Source organism: Phaseolus vulgaris, chromosome 8 (genome assembly GCF_000499845.2).
Source record: "Phaseolus vulgaris cultivar G19833 chromosome 8, P. vulgaris v2.0, whole genome shotgun sequence".
Taxonomy (NCBI): Eukaryota; Viridiplantae; Streptophyta; class Magnoliopsida; order Fabales; family Fabaceae; genus Phaseolus; species Phaseolus vulgaris.
In genome coordinates, this window is record NC_023752.2 from 815,628 (window position 1) to 836,220 (window position 20,593).

The following is a 20,593-nucleotide window of genomic DNA, read 5'->3' on the forward strand; positions in this document are numbered from 1 at the left end:
AGAAGTTGAGAATTTCAAGGTTGAGATCTGAAATACAAGAAGGTTAAAGCTATGAGCCAATCACTTGGTCTAGGAGACTAACTAACTGTATCCAAATATATTTAAGATACTCAATAAATAAAATGACATTAGTGGTAGTTATAAAAACGAATCATGATCATATTCTACCGAATCCGGCTAACACTTTTGAGAAATCAGTCTCCAAATATATATTCCTATAAATCAAGGATATTCCTTAAAATCAACCAACACTGATATTTCATAGATTTGATTCATCACAAGAAAGATTCATAATTAAATACTATAAATAAACCATTTACAAATAAGTAATGTTTGTTTGTTTTCAAATACATTGTGTTATACTTATTGTCGGAATATCTTTTCAAATTAATCTAGACGAAACACTAACAATTAAAAGAGGACACAAACAATTGTACAATCAATCTTAAATACTATCTAAACCCAATTTATCTACTACAATTTCTTTTACCCTATGAGTGAAACTACTTGTAAAAGCACATGTGCATTAGTTCTTGACTTTTCCCAAGAAAAATATGGAAACCCGGTTTTCGATTGAATGCGACTTGCGAGGAGAGGAAACATGCGTCTCAATTATTTTAAGGAGCTTCTTTCAATCCATCACGCCCAAATTAGGAGACTAACCTGCTCATTCCATCTCACAACACTCATTTTATTTTTAAAATATGAAAATATTTTAATAATAAACCAGAAAGTTTATATTTCAACATTACGTTTATTTCATTTTTTAAAAAAAAAACTAACTAGTTTTTAGTTCCAACATTTCATTAATAGTTGATTATTTATTCTTCAAATTTTGAAAACCTTAGGTACCTTTATGAATAGTTACATTATTTTGCATGTGTTTTATTAACTTTTTAAAAAAATAGACTTATAATTCAAATTGGGTTTCTTTAAAGTTTAACCTATCTATTTTTCTCATGTCACGTACATATTTTAATATTTTAAGTAGCAACTTGATCTTAATTTTCTCATTTTACGTGGATAGGTCAGATTTATTTTAAAGTTTTAATATGTTAGACATAAATTTGATCTGTCAAAGGATCTAGTTTGCCATCTGATATATGTTCAATTCCCATAAATAAATAAAACAGATAAATTAAACCTTGTAAACTAAAAATTACCTCAAACTTTTATAAATAGTCAATCCTAAAAAACTATAATATATAAGAAGTCTAGCTTCAATTTTACATGTTATTAGACTTAAGCAAACCTGATAGTCCTTAACCTACTTCCATTAAAATTAAAATACTTGTTACATAAATTTGTTTGAAAAGTATATGTAAAGTAAAAGAATAAATATATTGTTTTTTTGTTATATTTAATCTCAAACTAGTATATTAAAATTTTACTTCCATAATGTAAAAACTATTAGGCAAATACTAATAAATAAAAAGAAAAACTGTTATGGAGATAGAAAAACAATTTCTTTATGATTTCATAATGTAAAATATGATTTTCAATAAAAAAAATAGTTTTAATTTGTTAAGGAGTGATATTTAGACATGCCTTTTAAATTGTATATTCGTATCGGACACATGTATCAGATATCTACACTAGTAGAATATATAAAATGTCAAATTCAAAAAATATTTGTTGAATTTTTCAAATACTATTAAAGTTCTAACACCATTTTTTAAAAATTAAATATATTAATTTTTTAAAAATTCAAACTTATTTATATTAAATTTATTATGATTATAAAAATAATAAACAAATTTTTTAAAATCAACCATAAGAAACATTTTTTATTAAAAATAAAACCTGTACCTGTATGGATATTGGGGACTGAGTAATGTTGATCCACGTCGATACAAGGTGTCTTCTTCACTCTTGGTTGTCCTATTCTTCAAGTCTTCTTTCTCTTCGCGTGCTTCGGTCGGCCGGCGGGGGTACCTGCGATTGCACTCCGACGCTCAAGTCAGCGATGGTGCTCAAGTGTGAATTCTCTGATAGTATGGAAAACGTACTTTTTCCCCCTTTTCAGAAGTCCCTTTAGTAGGTTGACCTGGGCCTTGGCCATGTGGGCCAATCAGTTGATGGTTAGAGACATGCTTAGTGGTCTTTGGGTCGTGCCTGGTGGTTTCTTGAAAACCAGGGGAGTGGTCTAGAGAACGTGTTTTTACTTCGTCAATGGTTGTCATAACTGCTCTTTTCTACACGTGTAACCATGGTCGTCCGGCTAGAGGTCATGGAAGGACGAAGAGTCGTATAAGACGCAGGGTTTTGTGATGATTTTACCATGAGTACTCTGGGGTCGTCCGGTGCCGACCGGTACACTTGCCCCCCAGGCTCGAGGTCATGGAAGGACGAAGAGTCGTATGAGACGCAGGGGTTTTTGTGATAATTTTACCATGAGTACTCTGGGGTCGTCCAGTGCCGACCGGTACACTTGCCCCCCAGGCTCGAGGTCATGGACGGACGAAGAGTCGTATGAGACGCAGGGGTTTTTGTGATAATTTTACCATGAGTACCCTGGGGTCGTCCGGTGCACAAAATCTATTCTATAATGCCGCTGGAAGCACAAAATTTCCATTCTATTGGACGGAGAATCCCACCTCTCTTGACCATCGGCTTTGGGAATCTTTGTCTCCCATCGACCAAGAAATTTTGATGGTCGTGAATCAACTACCGTGTAGGCTCCCTACGCGGGAACTGATAGCTCTTTATGGGTCGTCCAAGCAGTAGGCGGAACTAAAAGGTGAGCACCTTCTTCTTGCGGTCGTTCGGCTAATAGCGTATCTGTTTCTTACTTTCGTGTTTATGTTGCAGAGATTGTTGTGAGCATAGATCCGGGTTTGAAGAAGTATATGATTCGGAGAGCCGTAGTTATATAATCTCGACCGAATGAACGGTTAATTAATAAATTGATTGAATTTCTGACCAAGGTTGGTGAATAATTGTAATGATATAATTCTGATGCCGGACGAGGCATAAATAATTCGGATTACCTTAAAGTAATAAGATAATTCTGATGCCGGACGAGGCATAAATAATTCGCATTACCTTAAAGTAATAAGATAATTCTGATGCCGGACGAGGCATAAATAATTCTGATTACATTAAAGTAATAAGATAATTCTGATGCCGGACGAGGCATAAATAATTCTGAATAATTCTGATGCCGAACGAGGCATAAATAATTTCGATTTCTGACCAAGGTTGGTGAATAACGTTTAAGTTATAGTTCGGATAACTTTCGTTATGTATTCCGACCGAATGAACGGTGAATTAATTGAATTTCTGACCAAGATTGGTGAATAACGTTTAAGTTATAATTCGGATAACTTTCGTTATGTATTCCGACCGAATGAACGGTGAATTAACTGAATTTCTGACCAAGATTGGTGATTTAAAGTGCCTCGTTAAAACCTTCTCGGTAGAAAACCCTCCTTAGGGATAAAACTACCGAGCGAGGAAAGAGTGCACTAAGTTTATTCATCAACTGTAATAGAATTTGAGATGCGTGGCATTCCACGTTCTCGGTGCAAATTTTCCTGACAAATATTCTAAGTAATAAGCTCCTCCTGTTGCTGTGTCGGAGATGCGGAACGGACCTTCCCAATTGCTTGAAAACTTTCCTCCGTCCTTCCGGGCGTCGCTGCGCATGCGCCAAACTAGATCTCCTTTCTGATAGCTTCGTGGCATCACTTTGGAGTTGTACCTTCGTGCTGCTCGTATCTTGCATGCTTCTTCCCTTATCTTGCATTTGTCCCTTAATTCATTGATGAGGTCGAGGCCGACTAGTAGACTTTCCTTGTTTAAGTCTAGGTCTAACGTCTGTCGGCGTAGTGAAGGCTCGCCGATTTCGACCGGAATCATGGCTTCTGTGCCGTACGTCAGGCTATAAGGTGTTTCTTGAGTTGTTGACTGGGGAGTACAACGATAAGCCCACAGAACCTCTAACAATTCTTCAGTCCAATTTCCCTTGGACGGGCCAAGTCTCTTCTTTAACTCATTGAGAATAACTTTGTTGGCGGCTTCCGCCTGACCGTTGGTTTGAGGGTGTTCGACCGAACTCGTTATATGTTTGATGTGAAGTTTCTCATAGAATTCAACTAGCCCACGGTCGGTGAACTGTCGACCGTTGTCTGTGATAATGATCTGAGGTAGGCCGAACCTGCAGACAATGTTTTTCCACACAAAGCTTTGTACGTTCCGGGCGGTGATGGCTGTTAGTGGTTCAGCCTCAATCCATTTGGTAAAGTAATCTATACCCACCAGTAGGAACTTGCATTGCCCTTTTCCGGGTGTGAAAGGTCCGATAATATCCATTCCCCATTTCACGAACGGCCAAGGGGATAGGATGTAGTGCAAATGCTCTGGTTTTTGGTGCAATAGGGTGCCGAACTCTTGACATTTCACGCACTTTTGAACGTATTCAGTGCAGTCTCCTTGTAAGGTCGGCCAGTAGTATCCTGCTCTCAGAATTTTGGCGGACATAGTCCGCGCTCCTGAATGGGTTCCGCATATCCCTTCGTGTAACTCGGTCATTACATAAGTGACTTGTTCTGGACCAAGGCATTTTAGGAGGGGACGGGAATACCCTCTCCTGTAAAGATCTTCGCCAATCAGTCGGGCGGCTTGTAACTTCATCGTTTTCTCCAAATGTGGATCGCATACACCATCGGTAAGATATTGTTTTATGGGAGTCATCCAGTTAGGTTGGGTGTCAGTCGCCATGCATTCTTCGGTACCAACACTTGGTTTAGCCAGGGTCACGTGTATGGCCGACCGGTGGGCGCCTTTCTTTTTTAGGGTAGCCAATCTCGATAGAGCGTCCGCCCTAGTATTATTTTCCCTCCGTACGTGTTGGAAGGAGATTTCTTTGAACCTGTTTAGAAGATTTTTTACGAAATGAAAATACTGTTGGAGTAATGTTTCTCTTACCTCATACTCCCCTGTAAGCTGTCCGACGACTAGACGGGAGTCGCTTTTACAAGTTATATTTGTTACCTCCAATTCAATCGCCAGATGCAAACCTGCGATTATAGCTTCGTATTCGGCTTGATTATTGGAAGTTTTAAATTCAAATTTCATGGCTTGTTCGACAACAATCTCCCCTGGTCCTTCAAGTACAACTCCTGCTCCGGACGAACGACTGTTAGATGACCCATCTACGTATAGTGTCCATCGGGGAGTCCGTTCGGTCAGATAGGGAGTGAGTTCTGCTGTGAAGTCGGCGAGGGCTTGGGACTTGATGGCTCCCCTGGGTTGGTATTCGATGTGGAATTCTGACAGTTCGACTGCCCAACCTATCATTCGTCCGGCGAGGTCAGGTTTGGTGAGAATCTTCATAATGGGATAGTTAGTCCTAACAATGACCTTGTGATTTTGGAAATACATCCGCATCCGTCGTGCGGTGATGACCAAAGCGAAGGCAACTTTTTCGACCATTTGGTACCGGGTTTCTGCGTCATGTAAGACTCGACTTACAAAATATACCGGTCGTTCTTCCGCTTCAATTTCTTGTACCAGAGCGGAACTCACCGCTTCATTGGAGACGGCGAGGTAGACCACAATGGGTTCCCGTGCGTTCGGTTTCTGGATGACCGGTGGAGATGCCAGAAATGCTTTTAACTGTTGGAAATTTTGTTCACATTCATCTGTCCATTCAAATTTACTTGTCTTCTTCAGAAGTTTTATGATGGGTCTCGTTCGTTCGGCAAGCTTAGGTACGAATCGAGACAACGAAGTGAGACGGCCGACTAGTCTCTGGATCTCTTTGAGTCCGTTGGGACTTCGCATTTCGGTGATTGCCTTGCATTTTTCTGGATTAGCCTCTATACCCCGATGTGTGAGCATGAAGCCTAAGAACTTCCCCCCTTCTACGCCGAACGCGCACTTCTCCGGGTTTAAACGCATGCGGTATTGACGCAAGCTTGAAAAACCTCTTTTAAGTCAGAAACATGTTGTTCGCAAGAGTCTGATTTGACGACGATGTCGTCAACGTATACTTCTACATTCCGACCGATCATGTCGTGGAATACGTGATCCATGAGTCGTTGGTATGTGGCTCCTGCATTCTTGAGGCCGAACGGCATGACTTCATAGAAGAAATTATCAGAATCTGTTCTAAACGCGGTTTTTTCTCGATCACGGTGGTACATTTGTATTTGATTGTAACCTGAATAAGCATCAAGGAAACTTAGGATTTGATGACCGGCTGCACCGTCGACCAGCCGGTCGATAGTAGGTAGAGGATACGAGTCCTTTGGGCACGCTTTGTTAAGGTCTGTGTAGTCTACGCACATTCTCCATTTTCCATTCGTCTTTTTTACCATCACTACGTTGGCTAGCCATGTCGTATAGTGGGCCTTTTGAATAAAACCAGCTTGAATTAGCTTGTCGGTTTCTTCTCGTGCGGCTTTCCGCCGTTCTTCACCTAGTTTCCTTTTCTTTTGAGCGATCGGCCTGGCCTCCGTATAAACAGACAATCGATGGGTAATCACATCTGATTTTACCCCTGGCATGTCTGCAGCCGTCCAGGCGAAAAGATCAGCATTCTTTGTTAATGTTTTACCGATCGTCTCTCGGTCGTCTGGTTTGAGGGATGTTCCCATGTATGTTTTCCGGTCTTTGTCCCGAAGGAATATGGGTTGAAGATCTTCTCCTGCTTCCATTCGGGGATCATCCAGTCGAGGATCTAGATCGACTAAAGCGACCAAGTGTCTTCTAGATTCTCTTCCTCTGGAGCGTCTTTCTGTTGACCGACCTCTTCGCTCTGTGGTCCGTTCGGCAGACGTGGTATAAAGCCTTCGGGTCGACTCCACCTTCAGGCTAGCTACATAACACTCTCGTGCTGTCTTCTGGTCTATATGTACGGTTGCTATGTCTCCATTGACCGAGGGGAACTTCATAGCTAAATGAGGAGTTGAGACAATGGCTTTCAATCTGTTGATAGATGGTCGACCGAGCAAAATATTGTACGATGTATTGGCATTAACGAGTAGATATCGTATGTTGATGGTCTTGCTGAGGTAATCATCCCCGAACGTGGTGTATAGATCGATAAATCCTTTCGTATCCACTCTTTCCCCTGAGAAACCAACTATCTGCTCGTTGTAGGGTTGTATCTCTGCTTCTGGAATCTTCATCTTCTTAAACGTTTCCCAATATAGGATGTCGACCGAGCTACCCTGATCTACCAAAACTTTTGCAATTGCAAATTTATCTATCTCCACAGTTATTACCATGGGGTCATCTTGAGATGGATCGATTGCTGTGAAGTCTTCGTCAGTGAAAGTGATTGGTGGTATATGCGGTCGGCGTTGTGTGGGAGTCGAATGAACGGATTGAATTGCTCTCAAATGTTTTTTCCTTGCCGAATTAGAGCATCCTCCACCCGCAAAGCCGCCTGCAATGTAATTAATTTCTTGAGGGGGCTGACCGAGCGACACCGGTCCAGCGATTGTATTGATGACTGTGCGAACTTTTTGTTTAGTTCGACTTCTACGTTCAGGGCTTTCGCTTTTAGGCCTCGTTCGTCTGATCGGACTTTCGCTTCTTTTTCTTCTGCTTGAACGATAGTGGTTGTCACGGGTCCGGTCGTCTCTTCGTCCCGAACGTTCGCGGGGATCATGATCACGCTGGGGTGACCTGGGTGCAGTGATGGTGGTTTTCACGAACTTGCGCAGATGACCGGCCTGGACGAGCTCTTCAATTTTATCTTTCAGTGCTTGGCATCCTTCGGTCGTGTGGCCATAGTTACGATGGTATTGGCAACGTTTACTGGTGTCAGCATTGGGAGGGGTTTGTGATGGCCTCAATGTCGGAATCAATTCAATCTGCAGTGCTTCGTCGAGAACCTTACCCCTTGGTACAATCAAGGGAGTGTAGTTGTGGAAACGGGGTCCCCTGTTGGGGCGATGTCGTTCTCGGTCGGTCGGTATTGTGGGGGGACGAATTCCTATTGTTCGTGTTCTCAGCATAAGTTTTTCGATGGTAGTCAATATGTTCTTCTATCTGCATGAACTTTGTTGCTCTTGTTCTTAATTCATCCATATTGCACGGAGGTCGTTTGATAAGGCTTTCAGTGAACCTTCCTGGTAGTATGGCCGAGACCAAATGATGCATGGCTATTTCTGGATTAAGATTACGAATGTTCATACACACTTTGCTAAATCTGTTCATGAATGTTCTCAATGATTCTCCCCTTTCTTGTTTGACATTTAGAAGAGACACGGAGGATGTCCGATGAGGTCTACTTGTGGCGTATTGCGTGGTGAACTTCAATTCCAAAGCGTCGAAGCTTGCAATGGAATTGGGTGGAAGGTCCGAAAACCATCCAAGGGGGCCTTCCCTGAGAGAGGTGGGGAAGACTTTACACCATACCGTTCGGTCGGTTGTGTAAAGGGTCATTTGAGTTCTAAATATATTCAGATGTTCGTCTGGGTCTGTGGAACCGTCATAAAGGTTTATCGTTAGGCCCCTCCATTTGTCAGGGAGAGGAGTGGCTATGATGTCATCAGTGAACGGATGGCCTTTCGGGTTTGCTACCTCGTTTGGGGTTACTGGCTTTGCGCTCTGACGGGTGTGTTGAACGAGTGACGTGTGAGGTATAGCCTGGGCTATTGTTCTTGTTCCTGATTGGAACGGTGATGGAGAAGGTGCACGTGAATGCCCTTCGCGTTCAGATTGCTCAAGTCTATCCAACAATCTCTTGTTCTGTTCTTTCAATTGTGCTATCTCCTCTGCGTGTTGTTGACGCTCTTCTTCTCGTCTTTTCCTTTCTTCATCCTGGCGAAGTTGATCGATGACTCCTTTTTGGAGTAACTCCTGCATCTGAATCTGGAGGGTTTGGAGTATGGTCCTATGCTCTTCGGAGATATCATTGTTGTTGTTTGCCGTTGAGTCCATCTTCAAGCGTTGGGATCCTTGGGTCTGGGAATAATGATTACTCGGGCCCCACGGTGGGCGCCAATTGTACCTGTATGGATATTGGGGACTGAGTAATGTTGATCCACGTCGATACAAGGTGTCTTCTTCACTCTTGGTTGTCCTATTCTTCAAGTCTTCTTTCTCTTCGCGTGCTTCGGTCGGCCGGCGGGGGTACCTGCGATTGCACTCCGACACTCAAGTCAGCGATGGTGCTCAAGTGTGAATTCTCTGATAGTATGGAAAACGTACCTTTTCCCCCTTTTCAGAAGTCCCTTTAGTAGGTTGACCTGGGCCTTGGCCATGTGGGCCAATCAGTTGATGGTTAGAGACATGCTTAGTGGTCTTTGGGTCGTGCCTGGTGGTTTCCTGAAAACCAGGGGAGTGGTCTAGAGAACGTGTTTTTACTTCGTCAATGGTTGTCATAACTGCTCTTTTCTACACGTGTAACCACGGTCGTCCGGCTAGAGGTCATGGAAGGACGAAGAGTCGTATAAGACGCAGGGTTTTGTGATGATTTTACCATGAGTACTCTGGGGTCGTCCGATGCCGACCGGTACAAAACCTAAAACATACTTATGCATATAAATCTTTATTATTAATTTATATAATTTATAATTATATAATATATAAATATGTATTTTCATAGAAATTATACGTATTTATGTATATCCGTATCTATACTATTAAAATGTAAATAGTAAAAGTGAGAAGGGTTTTGTTGGTATATGTGCAATTGGAGTCCATAGGGACTTGGATCCGAAAACCCGTACCCGGTGATTACGTGACAAACTGTCACTCAGTCCGTCTCACACACAACAGAACGGTGCAGCGGTAGTAATAGAAAGTGGTCAGCACCAACAAACAAACTCATTTCGTTACACAATACTCCACGCGCGATTCCAAATCCCTTTCTCTCTTTCTTCAATGGCCGGAATCCGCTTGCAGCCGGAGGACTCCGACGTCTCCCAACAGTCTCGAGCGGTGGCTCTCGCCGCCTCCGATCTGGTCTCCGACGACGACCGCTCCGTCGCCGCCGACTCCTGGTCCATCAAGAGCGAGTACGGCAGCACTCTCGACGATGACCAGCGCCACGCCGACGCCGCCGAAGCTCTCTCCAACGCCAACCTTCGACCTAACTCCGATTACAGGTTTTCCTCTCTCTCTCTCTCTATATATATATATATGTATATATTCTCTCTCACTCACTCACACACGTTCGTGCCTTGCTCTGGTGAATACGAGATTGTATCGAATTAATTGGAATTTGTGTTTTGTGAATTGCTGCTCTGTGGACCGGACTGTGTCGAAGTTGATTGCTAATTCGTTGATTGCATTTTCACTTCCTCGGATTTTGTTATGATGTGAGATTGCAAATTCGTGAATACTCATACTGTGAAATTAAAACTTGTTGGTTAGCTCTGAGCGAAATAATTTGAATTGATGTTAGGAGGAGGAGGAGGACGTTAGTGAAGTAGAATGTTAAGATCTGGTTCGTTTGGTTTTTGGCATTTGATTTTAGGGGAGCGACGGTGGTTTATATTTGTTGTCCGCTGATAATTTACGGATCTGATCTGAATCTTTGTAACCGTGAGGACTTTGGGAATTTGGAGTTTGTTTTTAGGATTTACAGTTGAGAAATGGTGTTTATATGAATAAATCGTCATTCTGGATTTACCAATGCAGACTGCCTTTCTTATTCCCTGTTCATTCTTGTGTGTGCAGTTCTGATAAGGATGAACCCGATTCTGAAGCGGTCTCATCCATGCTTGGATTTCAGAGTTATTGGGATTCTGCATATGCAGACGAGCTTACAAATTTTCGTGAACATGGTCATTCTGGTGAAGTCTGGTAAATAAAACTTCGATTGCGTAATTTGCTTTGCTGGTTTACATGACTTCGGTGTAGATGTTAACTGTGATTTTAAGTGGTGGAGAATTATAGTGCTTTTTAATCTGATTTTGGATCACCACGATTACATGTATTATGATTATATTCCTGTGTTTGAAAAGACGGATGGACATTTTAATGTAGGAACTTGTGGAAGGTATCAGAATAAGTTGGAAATATTATTTTGCATCATTTTATACCTTGAGTTTGAGTTTCTCTGCTTCCCCTCAGTGAGGGAGAAATTTGTTTGTTGGAATCACTACTTCATATTTTTCCAGTCTAGCCTATAATTTTGAGAATCTATACCTGTATTCCTTAACATATTAAAGAAATATGGATTCTCTTTTGCCTTTTATTAAAGTTTATTTGAACTTGTCAACTTCTATGCAGTGGTGCATTTATGTACAATTTGTTGGAAGTGATGCATTATTTTGGTTTTCATACCAATAATGTTTAGTTTTTTTTTTTCTCTTTTATTTTCCATATGTGTAGGTTTGGAGTTGATGTGATGGAAATTGTTGCATCTTGGACAAAAGCCTTGTGTGTTGAAATTTCTCAAGGTCGCATACCAAATGATGTTGATGCTGTTAAGGCCGAAGCTGGTGAACTAGATGATAAACTTTTGTCTAGTTGGAGCGTATTAGACATTGGGACTGGCAATGGTTTACTTCTTCAAGAATTAGCTAAACAAGGGTATGGTTTCATGTTTAGCCATATTTCGGTAACAACCACTAATATATGTGTGTGAGTGTGTCAATAAATGAAAAAATATATTTCTAAATAACCGCAAAGGCCATTGTCTTTCTCTACTCTAATTTTGCAGCTACAATATTTTACCATCTTTTTTCTCTTCTCTAGACAAAAATTTGTCAGTGCCTTGTTCTATTTGTTGGACAGCAGAAAGTCTTACTATCTTGTACCAAATAAAGATGTGAAAACTTTTTGAATGATAATTTCTCGATGGTAAAGGTAATAAATGGTTTATAATAAATACTTTATAAAAATATATGAAAATTTAATTAAATACTTGAATCAAATCAATCCATATAATATAAGCTCATGGTCATGCATACCAGTGAAGCTATAAGGATGATATTTTTCTATACAAAAATCGTTTAAAAGTAATCTTATCCAGTTCATGATTATTTTTTTTAAAGGAAATGAATTGAATGACTAAAATGAAAATTTAGGGATGTGTGTGTGTGTCCAAAACCTCACTGGTTAAACATTGATAAGAAAGTTTCTCGGAATGAAACCAAATTTTTCTCTCTCTAGCTTCTTGCAATTCTGTATATAGGTTGTGAAGAGATGTCACAAGCATCTTATTAAGAAAAATCTTGCTATTTTTCAGGTTCTCTGATTTAACTGGGACTGATTATAGTGAAAGGGCTGTCAACCTTGCCCAAAGCCTTGCTAATCGTGATGGATTTTCCAATATCAAATTTTTGGTATGTTCTACTTTTAGTGTTTGTGAATATGCATATGCATCTCTAAATGCATAGTTTTGCTGAACTATTTCCTCGTGTATCCCAAAGGTAGTAGATTAGTAGTATCTGAGATTATTTGTTTAGCATGCCAAACATATATTGCTGTACTGTTTATAAGTGAACATCACAATATCCGGCTATTCCCCTTGATTTTTGATTCTCAATCCTAATACTGCGAGTATTTTTCAGCAAACTTACAAACTGAAATGATGATATGCAATTTTGAAAAGTCTGGATTATGGGCAACCTCTATAAGCTAGGTGACATAGTTCCACCTTTGGCCATTTGAATCACACTGCTTGCTCTATTCTTTTGCTGTTTCTTAGTTTGATCAATTTGTTTGGGACCCTCAATACTAGAATAAATCAGTTGGATCTTTGTTTTCTTTGTTATTTCCTCCATTTGCTGTTGTAATTTGTACATACATCTACCATACCCTTTTCATTGTACTTGATTTCTTGAATTGTTGGTATCTTTTTCATCAAAGTTACCACCAGTCTTCAACGTCAGGACTTAATCTGCAACTGCATGCCCTTTACATTGACCTGATTTCTTGAATTGTAACATACCCATTTTCATCAAGTATCACCAGTTTTGCAATACTTTATTACATAAGTTACACAGGCTTTATTAGCTTAGCTATTGGCTAGCATATATTCTAATATATTCGTAACACTTTTATCATATTTCATTATGTTTTGTTGTATTTGATAAATTGCATTTGTTTTGACCTTGGCATCCCTGTTCTGCATACAAGACTCTATCTTTACATTCTTGAAATGTCTTGTGCCTAATACATTGGTTTTAACTATTTTAAGGTTGATGATGTCCTCGAGACAAAGTTGGAACAAGAGTTTCAGCTTGTCATAGATAAAGGAACGCTCGATGCTATTGGATTGCATCCTGATGGTCCTGTCAAGAGGTAAAGAAAGTACTCATTTCTGTCGTAAGTCTATTGGAATGATGTTATTTTGCTTTATCAAACTGTGTTTAACATTGCTTTCCTGCTCATACTTATACAATAGTCTAGTTTGCATGGTACCGAGGAATTATATTATTGCTTTCTTAATTTCAGGATGATGTATTGGGATTCTGTTTTGAGGTTGGTTGCTCCTGGTGGAATACTTGTAAGCACTTCAAAATTCATTCAAATCTGATGTTGAATGTTTAAATTTACTACCTAGTTGTGGGGTCTTGTGGGTCATGGCATGAACTGTACCTATTACTAAGTGGTATTTATTCATTAAATTATTATTGATCTTTATCTCTTGTTTACTCGCTATCTTCCTCCCAAATTCCCGTGTTCGTGATATAGTTGCAGCAGCTCTTACTACTTAATAATGCTTGTCGTTTTGAACTTTCTGCTTGTTTGTTGTAAGGTGATCACATCATGTAACAGTACAAAGGATGAGTTGATACAAGAAGTGGAAAGTTTCAACCAACGAAAAATTTCTTCTGCTCAAGAACTTGAGGCAGGGAAGGACGAGGAATCGTGCAGAGAGCCCCCATTTCAGTATGTAAGTCATGTCCGCACATATCCGACATTCATGTTTGGTGGATCCGTAGGCTCCCGTGTTGCTACCGTGGCATTCCTTCGGAAATGAATATGCCTGTCATTTTCACTCATGATTTAGGACTCTGGTCAAATGGATTTGAAGTTGTGTGTGCGTAATAGGTAGATGCTTGTTCCTGACTTGTTTTTTGTCAGAGCGGTAAATAGTTTTACAAGATTTCTGTACCTTTGTCCTTTCGTTTGGGTGCATAGTTGCTCTCATTCGGAGTTTATACTTTACATTAGAAATGGGAAATACAACTAGTTCAGCGTGGCAAAAAGTTATGTTACTGCGGTTCTTTTGTTACTTGATTAAATTAGGTCGATGAAACAATATAGAATGAAAATTTCTGAAAACCCTCTAAATCATTTTACTGATTTTCTCATTTCCAAAGCATTGATTGAATTTATTATTTATTTAACACTTTTTTTAACAAAGAAGTAGGAGGATTTGTAGAAAGAATGGTTAGAAAATATAATATTTAATTTTATTCAATGGTAGAGTTTTACTTCGCACCAACAAATTCGTGACAATTTATTTACATTCTTTAATTAATTAATCCAGGATTTTTGAAAGGAAGATATGATATTAATATATAATTTTTTTTTCTTTATGATGATTCTATTTGGACAACTTTCTCTGAAAGTATTTTTATGAAAAAGTTCTATTTTTCTTAAATCGAAATTAGTTTGTATATGTAAAAAAAAAATAAACTTTTTTAAAGAAGCCAAATGACTTTAACTTATTGAACTAGCAAAATACACTTTTAAGTTAGTGTGTGTGGTGTTGAAATAGGAAGCTAAACAACATTTAGAATTCAATTCAATCCCTTTTTCTCAAGCGTACTAGCGAATTAGGTTTAGGAGGTATTACACACGTACATATATATTAAAATTAATAAGTAATAGTGGCATATAGTAATAAAAAATAATATTGAAATACTAATAATTTAAAATTTATATAAATTAAGTAATAATATGAAAATTAATATTAATAAATATAAGTTAATAAATGTTATAGATCGAATAATTTTAATTAAAATACCCAAGTTAATTATTGAAGAATTAATACCTAAATTTTTTTATCAATGCATTAGCAAAAGTAGAGGAAAATATTAAAATAAAGATGATTTAAGGTAATATAATAAAGGCAATAGTTAGTTAGATAAGGTAATAAAGTTTATCTTAACAATATTGCAACTGATATTGGAATTATTTTAATTTAACTTTAATCTTCGCTTTTTCAATCTATTAAATCAAATTTAAAATTTGATGCGTACGTTTATAAATATTATATTATAAAAACTAAATAAATACAAAATTATAATCGCGTAGTATTATTTAAGTTCCTATGTATCAACATCCTTACAACTAATTATATATATATATATATATATTAAAAACTATTTTTTATCAATATTACCTTTAGAAAAAAAAACCAATAATTTTTTAATTAGATCAATTTTATATTACTTAATATAAAAAAATTATTTAATATTTATCATCTCACAAATCTGAAAATGTAATAGTATTTTGACCTCCTATTATATTTTTTAATTAATTAAGGAGTTAAAAAGAGTAAGAAATGGAGGCAATAAACCTTAAGAACGAAACCTCCTCCACTCACCACAACTCAATCCCAAACAAACCCCAATTTCTTCATTTCCTGCAACATTCCTCTATGGTTATGGCATCAATTTTGTCCTTATCTCTTTCCGTCCCCAATTCTCAATCTCTGGTAAGCTATTTCTTCTTTCTTTTCCCATTTCCATCACCGCACTCACCAACAATTGCGCTTTCTCTCAGGACCCCAACAAAATCTCCCATTCATCTTCCTCTGGTGCGTTCAATTATCGTTCCACTCATTAAGACTCTTCACTATGCTCCACTCTCTTTCTCATTTATACTAACTTTTCAGCAGGCAGAAGCAACACCAGGAGTGAAAGCTGTTGCTCTGCGCCATCGTTCCAACGAAGAAATATATTTCTCTCTTCCGTAGCCATTGTTGCCGGAACCTTGTGCAGCACTTCAGTTCACCAAATCGCTTTGGCCGCTGAATTTGCCGATAGTAATAACTCTATAAAACTCAACCGTGTCCATTTTCATTTTTGAATATGATGATGCTACTGTTACAATTATAATTATAATAATAACAAGGTTAAACATATAATTTATTTGTATTAAATCAGATAAAAAATAATTAGTTGATATTAACGAACTTAGAAACTATTTATTAATAATAAAATTAATTTAAATATCTATAATTTTATAATATTTCAAATAATATCTAATTTTGAACCTTAATTAAATTGGTCTATCACATTTTTAATTTAGTTAGCACCTCTATACCAAATTTAAAATGTGCTGTATTAAAAATGTATAGAGGAATGCATAAAGTAGTGACGGTGACAATAACCTAATCGATCATAATTTACACGTATCCTATTTAGTAAGTTTTAAGAATACGGACCAAATGGAGAATTGGCAATTTTTTAACCAAATAATATATATGACATTGTTGTGCTGCGTTGAGCCATGTAGAAAGTATAAGATAAGAAGTAGCATGGCGAAGACTTGCAATGTGATCTAGAATTTGTGTATACAGTGCCAGCTCTTAGAGGGAAGGATTATGGCAAGACAAAAATGCGATACCCAGACTATACTGAAACTGAATCAGGACTCCAATATAAGGTGATGTAGTAGTAGTAGTAGTTGTACATACTTTATTGGTTGATTAAGATGTTTTCTGTTATTAAAGTTTTTATTAATTTATGTACATCAAGAATACAGGACTTGCGACCGGGGAATGGCCCCAAACCCAAGATGGGAGAGACCGTAGTGGTAAGGCACTGAGACGTTTTGGCATTTTTTTATTTTAATTTTTTGTTACAGTTGATTGGTTAGAAATTTGAAGTCTTATATAGCCTGTTATGAAAAGGTTATAACACTCAGCGTCAAAATTGCTTTGGTGCTCTAGAGTCTAGAGATAGCAAACTTTCTTGGTTCACTGAAATGATTTCATTTGTATGGGATAGCTTTTTGGCAGATTTGACAACTTAATTGAATAACTCATTTCTTCAAGTGTAGTTTGCTTAAAAAATTATTGAGTTCAAAAAATATGGATAGAAAAAATGAAAAAATAGTGTTTGATTAGTTTTGAATGGCAAGATTTACAACTGAACACCCTGCAATTATTTTTGCAACTGCAAGGGATCCACATATTTTAAACAGTTGTTCTCCCTTCTAATTAAAATAATTGAAACAACTTTGGGCTTTCAATTCCATCCAGGTTGATTGGGATGGCTACACCATAGGTTATTATGGCCGCATATTTGAAGCACGGAATAAAACCAAGGGCGGTTCCTTTGAGGTATGAAATTTGCATTTTATAAATCAATACTGTAGGTTTGATTGATTATTACACACCTATTCTGCTATTTTTCTATCATGCAGGGTGATGACAAAGACTTCTTCAGATTCAAAATAGGTTATAATGAGGTGAGAGACCTCATCATTTAATGATTAAACTAGTGTTCCTTGCAACTTTAGTAGGATCTTTGTTATACATTTTGAATACTATATCATGAACAATGTTTACGTTTTTTTGCTTCTATGTATGGACCCAGTGATGCAGGATGTGCTAGGGTCATAATTAAATTGCTATTTCTTATGTGAACTAGTTTTATACTTGACATTCTTTTTAGTAATTTTGTATTCCAACCGTTGGAAATGGGGTTTAGGATTTTCTCCCAAGTAACTGATATAATGTAAAAGAAAGATCTTTATTGAAACCCCTTTTTGCAAATGAGTATCAGCTCCTTGTGTTTCTGTTGTTTTGGAACTCTTTTGTCCATGTACTACACTTCCACAACATCCTGTAATGGCATTATTTGGTTCCACTCTTATAACAAAATTATGAGTGATATAATATGTTTTTTCACCAGACCACAAGGTGCTCCCGTGCCATATGACTGTAGGACTAAATCCTTGTTGGGCATTGGCTTCCCCTGTTCACAAGATCCTTTCAGTGGGTGCCATATAACTTGTTTTTGTATACCTTTTTTTTTCAAATGAATTCATCATAATTGTTAATTCACTATAATTACCCAGTCCCTTATCAAAGCAAATAGATCCTTGGTTGAAAAAATAATTCCTTGTCTGCCTTGAAATGTTTCTTAGTTATATCCTCTACATGAATTACTACCAGATGTAATGCTTTCATGTAAACCCTAAACCCTAAACTACTTGATGTAATTTCACTTTGAAATTGCCAATAGACATTACTACCAGATGCTGAGATTCGAGAATATTAAGTGCTCAATTGTGCCCTATTTTTTGGGTTCTGCATCTCTCGTTTTGTAGACAGTCCTCTTACGTACTTTGAATGTTCAGGTAATACCTGCTTTTGAAGAGGCTGTTTCGGGCATGGCTCTTGGGGGCATTAGAAGGTGCTGCGTCTAATTGCTAGAAATATTTGATGCATTCTAGAGTTGTTTTATGAACAAGTTCTTTCCTGCCATTACAATAGCCTGAACTTTATTTCTTTTGCGAAGAATAGTATTTTGAAGTACGTCTAATTGGAAAATAGCACCATGCATATCACGCCTACAATTAGCAGTTGCAAGTTCATTAAGTGTAATCTTATTTTATTGAGTTGCAACTTTGTCGATTCTAACTCTAAATTTGCGGAACATCCTGAGTTTCATTTGCTGAATTGAAATCATGAATCAGTGGAAATATTTAGTTTAGAATCTTCTATTTAAATCATTTTAATCCATCAAAAAATCTGAACACGAAAGAAAATGTAGCCAAAATGTATTTTGGGTAATTTTTTGTGCGGAAGTAAATGTACAGGGAGAAAGATGCAAATTTCATTATGTTTGTGGATGTAGGATAATTGTGCCCCCAGAAATTGGATATCCTGAGAATGATTTCAACAGGGGTGCCCCAAGACCAACAACATTCTCGGTAAGAAGTGAATGTTTATGTTCATCCACTATCTGAATGGATTATGAGCAAGATGTAATGCAAATATATTTTACAGGGCCAACGAGCCTTGGATTTTGTGTTGAGGAATCAAGGGTTGATAGACAAGACTCTCTTGTTTGATATTGAGCTGTTGAAGATTGTTCCGAATTGATTGTCCAAATTCTAAATTGACTCTCAAATATTATCGTCAGAACAGTGAGGTTAGTTTCCCTGTCTTGAGCAAGAAGAGTCTCAATTGACTTCAATTTTTAATGCCTTATTGCTAATTGTAGTAACGTTGTAGGTCTACCAATCTACAGAGGATGCATGGAAACCACTGTTCTGGCCTCGGGAATAGATGCTATGAGTTGTAAGTATATTGTGGTCCTGGTTGTTGGTGTCAACAGCAATAGTAACATATGAAGCATACAAAGTAATTCTTCCCCAACTATTGCAAAGTTAAATATACCGTATGGTACTGTAAGTACATGGAATGGATCATCATATGATCAAATACAAATTAGAAGTGGTTTGCATAAAAGGATTGCATGACTGCAAAACAATAGCTGTCGTGATGGCTACTACAACTTTTATTTATCCGTTTCTTTAATGTTCATAAAATTATAATATATAAGTGAATATAATTTTTTATTTTAATATATCGGTTCTGAAAGGTTGAGTTATATTTTGAAGCTTATTTCTTAAAATATCTTTTGGAACATATTATAATAAAGCTAATTGGGTCTAAATTGTCATTTGCTATAGGTTCCTTCTCAATTCTTGATGTTTTTTTGTCTGTTTAAGGAAATGTATTAAAGGTTTCAAAGGGTGTAAAAATATGATTAATTATAATATATATGGAGAACTAAACACTATCTAACAATAATTAACTTTTTTGTTGTTGTGGAATTGGTATAAATTGTTGATATTGCAGTCTCCCTGCTACTTGGAATGTCCCTTTCGTGTCCCGTCATCCTCTACTCCATTCTGTGTGCCTTATACAATTTTAGAAGAGGTTATTGGAAGGATGTGTAATCAATTCTGTGTATACTTATAACTTATGAGACTCTTTAAAATGTATGTGTGTCCATAGTAGATTAGTAGAGTATTTAATTTAAAAATTATTTATTAGATTTTAAATAATTTTAACACAGTTTTAATATAATTTAAAATAAATACATTATTTTTTAAAAACTTAAATTTATAGTATAAATTTTTATTATAATTATAAAGATTTTTTTAATCATATGAAAAAATATTTTTTTTCAGAAAAACTGAAACGTACATATAAATCTTTATAAATAATTTATAATTATATAATATATGAAGATGTGTTCTACGTATATTTGTGTCAAAGACCAAAAATCAAAATATAAAAAATCTAAAAGAGTTTACACACGAAAAACTGAACCCTAGATTAATTTTACATCAAAGGTTTTAACGTAGTTATAATCGTATCAACTCATTAACATAACCATTCTAAAAAATAAGGAAATACACATTAACAAATTTGTTTATTTTAAAACATGTAAAAATAACTCGTTAAGATTAGTCTAATTTTGAATTCAATTTATAAAGAAAAAATGAGTAAAAATTGTAAGGAATCGGTAAGATCGAGAATGGTAATATATATAAAAATATGTAAACAGATTGAAGGATAATATTTATTATTTTTATTTATTTATTTTCATTATTTGGAGGATAATATTTTTAATTTTCTGAAGCATGGCTCCAAAATTTACGTGGTTCTGCTCGTGCACGGTAACGTTACTCAATTCGT

General features: G+C 37.0%; 3 protein-coding genes across 4 annotated transcripts; 2 read left to right on the forward strand and 1 right to left on the reverse strand.

The window, feature by feature from the left end:
* Positions 1 to 5,894: 5,894 nt before the first annotated feature.
* LOC137823453 (uncharacterized) lies at positions 5,895 to 8,898 on the reverse strand. Its single transcript, XM_068628594.1, has 2 exons — positions 7,943 to 8,898; positions 5,895 to 7,854 (listed from the first exon to the last, which is right to left on the reverse strand). Exons 1-2 carry the CDS (start codon positions 8,896 to 8,898, stop codon positions 5,895 to 5,897), a joined length of 2,916 nt encoding a protein of 971 aa, XP_068484695.1.
* A 731-nt stretch (positions 8,899 to 9,629) lies between these two features.
* Positions 9,630 to 14,126, forward strand: LOC137824395 (uncharacterized). The gene is made up of 7 exons (XM_068630029.1): positions 9,630 to 10,067; positions 10,642 to 10,767; positions 11,299 to 11,499; positions 12,158 to 12,254; positions 13,112 to 13,215; positions 13,369 to 13,420; positions 13,673 to 14,126. The coding sequence occupies exons 1-7, from the start codon at positions 9,844 to 9,846 to the stop codon at positions 13,895 to 13,897; spliced, it is 1,029 nt and encodes a 342-aa protein (XP_068486130.1). The 5' UTR covers positions 9,630 to 9,843; the 3' UTR covers positions 13,898 to 14,126.
* A 1,304-nt stretch (positions 14,127 to 15,430) lies between these two features.
* On the forward strand, positions 15,431 to 19,472 carry LOC137826107 (peptidyl-prolyl cis-trans isomerase FKBP19, chloroplastic). Of its 2 annotated transcripts, none has more exons than XM_068631962.1 (11): positions 15,431 to 15,583; positions 15,652 to 15,685; positions 15,764 to 15,913; positions 16,451 to 16,536; positions 16,636 to 16,686; positions 17,135 to 17,215; positions 17,299 to 17,343; positions 18,238 to 18,293; positions 18,738 to 18,813; positions 18,890 to 19,034; positions 19,118 to 19,472. In XM_068631962.1, exons 1-10 carry the CDS (start codon positions 15,431 to 15,433, stop codon positions 18,983 to 18,985), a joined length of 828 nt encoding a protein of 275 aa, XP_068488063.1. In that variant the 3' UTR covers positions 18,986 to 19,034; positions 19,118 to 19,472. The 2 variants fall into 2 exon arrangements, with proteins under 2 accessions (XP_068488063.1, XP_068488064.1); XM_068631963.1 differs by having other exon boundaries at positions 15,767 to 15,913.
* The last annotated feature ends 1,121 nt before the right edge of the window (positions 19,473 to 20,593 follow it).